Source organism: Salvelinus sp. IW2-2015, linkage group LG22, assembly GCF_002910315.2.
Source record: "Salvelinus sp. IW2-2015 linkage group LG22, ASM291031v2, whole genome shotgun sequence".
NCBI lineage: Eukaryota > Metazoa > Chordata > Actinopteri > Salmoniformes > Salmonidae > Salvelinus > Salvelinus sp. IW2-2015.
Genome location: NC_036862.1, coordinates 24,273,715 through 24,281,748, shown reverse-complemented (window position 1 = coordinate 24,281,748; position 8,034 = coordinate 24,273,715). Strand labels below are relative to the sequence as shown.

The window sequence follows — 8,034 nt, the reverse complement described above, 5'->3', positions numbered from 1 at the left end:
GCATTTGAGTATCCCCCTGTTCAAGAAATCAGTCGGACACTGTTGGCTTATACAACTCTTTTAAGCTAGACGGCTAATACTACAGAACTGGAAGATGGCAGCTCCCCCAATCTTATAAATATTGGGTGAGAGATGTGTTGTGCTCTCTGAAACTAGAAAAAAATTCAATTCAATTCACGTGGGAACCCAAACTGTTTAATGAGGCTTGGGCCTCCATTCCCGGGTTACTTTTAAACAGTCCATCCTCTGATGGCACTCCTATTAAAACAAAATAAGTCTGTATTTGACCCCCTCGTGACTTACTTAGGGGTTGGAAGAGCATTTCTCTGTGTTTTTCTGGGGTGGGGGGGGGGGGGGGGGGGGGGGGGGGGCATTAAGGTTGATGTGCTTATTGATTGTGACCTGCGGATGCCTTGTTCATCTTGCCCGGGCAGAGACTAAGGTGTGAGCATGTTTTTCCCAGTTATTTTTATTTTTAAATTTTGTTCACGCCTACATAAAATTATTATTATTAATTTTTTATTTTAAAGCATTGTAAACTTTTCATTTTTGGTCCAGTGGATGGTTGGTCTGTGGCCTTGACTGTCTGTGAGTGGTTGCATTTCTCCACCCCATCCCTTGACTGTTGACAGGAACAATGGTGAGGTGTTTGCTCTGTCCCTATACTATAGATTGCCCTTTAACCTTTGTAGCCTTCTGCCTGGTGTGTTTAACTTGTCTAAAGTATGGTATCTTTCTTTTTTTTTATGTATTATTTGTATTTTTTCTAGTTGAGTATATTATTTATATTGCTTTGTATTGTCTGTGTGTGTAAAACTTAATAAACAGAGTTTTCAAAAAAAATATTAGTTTTTTTTCTTTCTGAACATACAAAATTCAGATGCATAGCTCAAGAGGATGGCATATGATTTTATCTCCTGTCATCTCTCACTCTCTAAAAGTAACGAGGCAACAATAGTAGTTCTCCCTTGGGCTGGTTTTCTTAGCTCACTTTTTTTTGCAACAATTCACACTCCCACACACAGATATGGTGAGAGGAGAGAGAGGCATCTCCAAATGCCAGACCTAAGTATCTGTCCTTTAGTACCGTTAAGAACATTTGCCGTATTATTCAATTACATCTGCTTCTCTTTGAAATGTCTGAATATGATGCGTTTCTGATCTATCACACTCAAATGCATTCAGTATGCTCATAGAGACAAGGGGGATTCTCTGCATTGCACCAAATTGAGAATTATTTTAAATATGCACTCACACGCACCCCACAACTAGTCAAACACTGGACCTAATGTTTGAATAAGCAAAGAGCACTATGTTTGAGGAAGAGTTGTGTAGCCCTGGGCAAGTGAATAATCCATCCTCCTACACACGGTGGCATTCAGGGACTAACTGGGTAGCAAATACATCTGTTGAGATGGCTTAAGGAACAACCAACCGCAGATACAGTTGAAGTCGGAAGTTTACATACACTTAGGTTGGAGTCATTAAAACTCGTTTTTCAAACACTCCACAAATTTCTTGTTAACAAACTAAAGTTTTGGTAAGTTGGTTAGGACATCTACTTCGTCCATGACACAAGTCATTTTTCCAACAATTGTGTACAGACAGATTATTTCACAATTCCAGTGGGTAAGAAGTTTACATACACAAAGTTGACTGCCTTTAAAAAGCTTGGAAAATTCCAGAAAATTATGTCATGGCTTTAGAAGCTTCTGCTAGGCTAATTGACATAATTTGAGTCAATTGGAGGTGTACCTGTGGATGTATTTAAAGGCCTACCTTCAAACTCAGTGCCTCTTTGCTTGACATCATGGGACAATCAAAAGAAATCAGCCAAGACTTCAGGAAAAAAATTGTAGACCTCCACAAGTCTGGTTCATCCTTGGGAGTAATTTCCAAACACCTGAAGGTACCACGTTCATCTGTACAAACAATAGTACACAAGTACAAACACCATGGGACCACGCAGCCATCATACCGCTCAGGAAGGAGACGCGTTCTGTCTCCTAGAGTTGAAAGTACTTTAGTGCGAAAAGTGCAAATCAATCCCAGAACAACAGCAAAGTACCTTGTGAAGATGCTGGAGGAAACAGGTACAAAAGTATCTATATCCACACCAAAACAAGTCCTATATTGACATAACCTGAAAGGCCGTTCAGCAAGGAAAAAGCCACTGCTCTAAAACCGCCATAAAAAAGCCAGACTACGGTTTGCAACTGCACATGGGGACAAAGATCGTACTTTTGGAGATATGTCCTCTGGTCTGATGAAACAAAAATAGAACTGTTTGGCCTTAATGACCATCATTATGTTTGGAGGAGAAAGGGGGACGCTTGCAAGCCGAAGAACACCATCCCAACCGTGAAGCACGGGGGTGGCAGCATCATGTTGTGGGGGTGCTTTGCTGCAGGAGGGGCTGGTGCACTTCACAAAATAGATTGCATCATGAGGAAAGAAAATGATGTGGATATATTGAAGCAACATCTCAAGACATCAGTCAGGAAGTTAAAGCTTGGTCGCAAATGGGTCTTCCAAATGGACAACGACCCCAAGCAAACTTCCAAAGTTGGGGCAAAATGGCTTAAGGACAACAAAGTCAAGATATTGGAGTGGCCATCACAAAGCCCTGACCTCAATCTTATAGAAAATTTGTGTGCAGAACTGAAAAAGCATGTGCGAGCAAGGAGGCCTACAAACCTGACTCAGTTTCACCAGCTCTGTCAAGAGGAATGGGCCAAAATTCACCCAACTTATTGTGGGAAGATTGTGGAAGGCTACCAGTAACGTTTGACCCAGGTGAAACAATTGAAAGGCAATCTACCAAATACTAATTGAATGTATGTAATCTTCTGACCCACAAAAGCTGAAATAAATCATTCTCTCTACTATTATTCTAACATTTCACATTCTTAAAATAAAGTGGTGATCCTAACTGACCTAAGACAGGGAATTTTTACTAGGATTAAATGTCAGGAATTGTGGAAAAACTGAGTTTAAATGTATTTGGCTAAGGTGTATGTGAACTTCCGACTTCAACTGTACATTTGCATTTGGGAAAGTGAAACATTGAAAAGTACTACAGTCCCAAATGGCACTAGTAAGAGTGTACTCATAGGTCCCTGGTCAAAAGTAGTGCCATGTGTTAGTCCCTCTCACCTGTCTGCAATGGCGCAGGGGTTGAAGCTGCCCACAGCCTCGTGGGAAACCAGGCGGAGGTAAACCTCGTGGTCCTGTCTGTACTGCTGGATACTCCTCTGCATGCTGGCTGGCACAGAGAGTCACGTCCCCTCTCCCCTCCTCTCACCTGGGGCTGGGAAGGTGCTGCTGCGGCCAGGTAGACCTGGGGTGTCCTCCTCCCTGATGCTATTCCCAGACAGGACACTGTGGCGAGATGGAGAGACAGACAGGGCGTTCAGGCTGTGGAGTTAGAGAGACATACAGACAGACAGACAGACAGAGTATGCTTGGGTTCTGGATAGATAAAAACAGACAGACAAACAGGATGCTCAGGCTGAATACCAGACTGATGGCGCTTCACTCCATCTTTTCATTACATTGTCCTCATCTCCATTCAGCCTGTTTCAATTAGGTACATATGTCAATGGAAGTGAAAAAGCAGCAGCCTGGAATATAACTGCTATTAATCAAGATAGGGGCCAGAGCGTGCACGCGCGAGAGAGAGAGGAGAGAGAGAGACAGAGAGTTGGTAGTCCCATCCACCAAACTACCAGGTGTGAAACAGGGAAGAGAATCAGGGGGTATGCTAATTTGGCATAGAGCAGACTTAACCCACTCTATTAAATTAGTTAAAACAGGAACATTTTACATTTGACTAATTAATAACGAAATTATCTCAATAGAGAAAAATGTTCTCATGTGTGCTACCTATATCCCCCCAATAGAATCCCCATACTTTAACGATGACAGCTTCTCAATCCTAGAGGGGGAGATCAACAATTTCCAGGCCCAGGGACATGTACTAACAAGTCTGTGGCGACCTAAATGCCAGAACTGGACAAGAACCTGACACCCTCAGCACAAAGGGGGACAAACACCTACCTGTAAGTGACAACATTCCCTCTCCCATATACCCCCCTAGACACAACTGTGACAACATAACCAACAAAAACGCGTCACAACTCCTGCAGCTCTGTCGGACGCTGGGTATGTACATAGTCAATGGTAGGCTTCGAGGGGACTCCTATGGTAGGTACACCTATAGCTCATCTCTTGCCAGTAGTACTGTAACCTACTTTATCACTGACCTCAACCCAGAGTCTCTTAGAGCATCCACAGTCAGTCCACTGACACTATCAGATCACTGCACTACTTGAACAGAGCTTTGCTCAATCATGAGGCATCAAAGCCAAAGGAGCTGAATAATATTAAGAAATGCTATAGATGGAAGGAGTGTAGTGTGAAAATCTACCAAAAAACAATTACGCAACAACAAATTCAATAACTTCTAGACAATTTCTTGGACAAAATGTTTAACTGTAATAGTGAAGGTGTAAACCTGGCAGTAGAAAATCTAAACAGTATATTTGACCTCACAGCTTCCATATCAAATCTAAAAATTTCAAGCAGACAAAAAAAAGAAAATTAACAACACTCCAATGACAAATGGTTTGATGAAGAATGCGAAAACCTAAGAAAGAAATTGAGAAACCTATCCAACCAAAAACATAGAGACCCAGAAAACCTGAGCCTACGGCTTCACTATGGTGAATCACTAAAACAATACAGAAATACACTACGGAAAAAGGATCAGCACATCAGAAATCAGCTCAATGTAATTGAAGAATCCATAGAATCTAACCACTTCTGGGAAAATTGGAAAATTCTTAACAAACAACTACACAAAGAGTTATCTATCCAAAACAAAGATGTATGGATAAACCACTTCTCCAATGTTTTTGGCTCTATAACAAAGAACAAACAGCAAAAACATATACATGATGAAATACAAATCTCAGAATCAACTATTAAAGACTACCAGAATCCACTGGATTCTCCAATAACGCTGAATGAACTACAGGACAAAACACAAACCCTCCAACCCAAAAAGGCCTGTGGTGTTGATGGTACCCTACATGAAATGATAAAATATACAGACCACAAATTCCAATTGGCTATACTTAAACTCTTTAACATCATTCTCAGCTCTGAGATCTTCCCCAATATTTGGAACCAAAGACTGATCACCTCATCCACAAAAGTGGAGACAAATTTGAACCAAATAACTACAGTGGGATACGCGTCAAAAGCAACCTTGGGAAAATCCTCTGCATTATCATTAACAGCAGACGCGTACATTTCCTCAGCGAAAACAATGTACTGAGCAAATGTCAAATTGGCTTTTTACCAAATTACTGTACAACAGACCACGTATTCACCCTGCACACCTTAATTGACAAACAAACAAACCAAAACAAAGGAAAAGCCTTTTCATGCTTTGTTGATTTCAAAAAAGCTGTTGACTCAATTTTGCACGAGGGCATGCTTTACAAATTGATGGAAAGTGGTGTTGGGATAAACATACAACATTATAAAATCCATGTACACAAACAACAAGTGTGCGGTTAAAATTGGCAAAAAACACACACATTTCTTTCAACAGGGCCGGGAAATGAGACAGGGATGCAGCTTAAGCCCCACCCTCTTCAACATATATATCAACGAATTGGTGTGGTCACTAGAACAGTTTGCAGCACCCGGCCTCACTCTACTAGAATCTGAAGTCAAATGCCTACTGTTTGCTGATGATCTGGTGCTTCTGTCCCCTACCAAGGAGGGCCTACAGCAGCACCTAGATCTTCTGCAGAGATTCTGTCAGACCTGGGCCCTGACAGTAAATCTCAGTAAGACAAAAATAATGGTGTTTCAAAAAAGGTCCAGTTCCCAGGACCACGAATACAAATTCCATCTAGACACCGTTGCCCTAGAGCACACAAAAAACGATATATACCTCGGCCTAAACCTCAGCGCCACAAGTTACTTCCACAAAGCTGTGAACAATCTGAGAGACAAGGCAAGAAGGACCTTCTATGCCATCAAAAGGAACATAAAATTTGACATACCAATTAGGATCTGGCTACAAATACTTGAATCAGTTATAGAACCCATTGCACTTTATGGTTGCGAGGTCTGGGATCTGCTTACCAACCAAGAATTCACAAAATGGGACAAACACCAAATTGAGACTCTGCATGCAGAATTCTGCAAAAATATCCTCCGTGTACAACGTAAAACACCAAATAATGCATGCAGAGCAGAATTAGCCGATACCCGCAAATGATCAAAATCCAGAAAAGAGCCATTCAATTCTACCACCACCTAAAAGGAAGCAATTCCCAAACCTTTCATAACCTACAGAGAAATAAACCTGGAGAAGAGCCCCCTAAGCAAGCTGGTCCTGGTGCTCTGTTCACAAACACAAACAGACCTCACAGAGCCCCAGGACAGCAACACAATTAGACCCAACCAAATCATGAGAAAACAACATTGGAAAGTAATAGCAAATGCTATCTGACCCCAAATGCTATCTGACCCTAAACAAAGAGTACAGTGGCAGAATACCTGACCACTGTGACTGACCCAAAATTAAGGAAATCTTTGACTATGTACAGACTTGCTATTGAGAAAGGCCGCCAAGGGAAACCTAGCTCTCAAGAGAAGACAGGCTATGCACACAGCCCACAAAATAAGTTGGAAACTGAGATGCACTTCCTAACCTCCTGCCAAATGCACACCCTGACCAAACACATATTTCCCTCAGATTACACAGTTTAGTCAGGGTGTGATTTGGGGTGGGCATTCTATGTTTTGATTTCTATGTTTTTGTATTTCTATGTGTTGGCCGGGTGTGGTTCTCAATCGGGGACAGCTGTCTGTCGTTGTCTCTGATTGGGAATCATAATTAGACAGCCTTTTTCCCTTTTGTCATTGTGGGAAGTTATCTTTGTTAGTGGCACTTAGCCCTGTAAGCTTCACGGTTGTTTCTTCGTTTGTTGTTTTGTTGGCGACATTTACTAAAATAAAAGGAAAATGTACGCTCACAACGCTGCACTTTGGTCCACTTCTTTCGACGGCCGTGACACAGACCCACAAAGAATTTGAAAACAAATCCAATTTTGATAAACTCCCAAATCTATTGGGTGAAATATCACAGTGGGGATCACAGCAGCAAGATTTGTGACCTGTTGCCACAAGAAAAGGGCAACCAGTGACACCATTGTAAATACAACCTATATTTATGTTAATTTATTTTCCCTTTCGTACTTTAACTATTTGCACATCATTACAACACTGTATATAGATATAATATGACATTTGAAATGTCTTTATTCTTTTATAAGTGTATGTTAACTGTACATTTTTTTATTGTTTATTTCACTTTTGTTTATTATCTATTTCACTTGCTTTGGCAATGTAAAGATACGTTTCCCATGCCAATAAAGCCCTTAAATTGAAAATTGAATTGTGAGAGAGAGAGAGACAGAGAGAGGTGTGATGCTACATTCTAAAGTCTGTGTGCTCCCCTCACACCCCCACTCTCCTCTGCCCCAAGTGGAGGGTGTCAGCTGGGGGCTCATTTGGGCAATGTCAAGGCCAGGGTTTTTTTTTTTTTTTTTTTTTTTTNTTTTTTTTTTTTTTTTTTTTTTTCTGTGAGCAAATCAGTTGAGCTCTGGCAACAGCTCTGGCTGCTACTATATTTAGAGACAGACACAGCAGTTCCACAAGCAAAGTGCCTCTAATGTTCTCCCCACACACCAACCCAGGTCCAGCCCCATTTGCTCCTCCTGCTCATGGGGTCTGCACATCATGGGGCCAGGCTGTGGGCAGACAGAGACACAGCGAGAAGTGCCAGGGTGGGTATTTCACTGTTAGCCCCTCCATCCCTGGACTACACACAGCGCCCATTTATGCTCTGATAGGTCATTTAAGGGCCATTGAGGCGATAACACAATAATTTCCCTTCTCCCCTTGTGCAAGATTTCCTTTGTGTCCACACAAAATGGAATAACACACTTA

General features: G+C 41.6%; 1 protein-coding gene across 1 annotated transcript in view; it reads right to left on the bottom strand.

Annotated features, from left to right (window-relative positions):
- Positions 1-8,034, bottom strand: part of LOC111982592 (protein moonraker) — a 41,516-nt gene that overhangs the window by 7,029 nt on the left and 26,453 nt on the right. Inside the window, 1 exon segment of the mRNA XM_070433869.1 lies at positions 3,157-3,273. Within this exon segment, the coding sequence (XP_070289970.1) occupies positions 3,157-3,273 (117 nt within the window).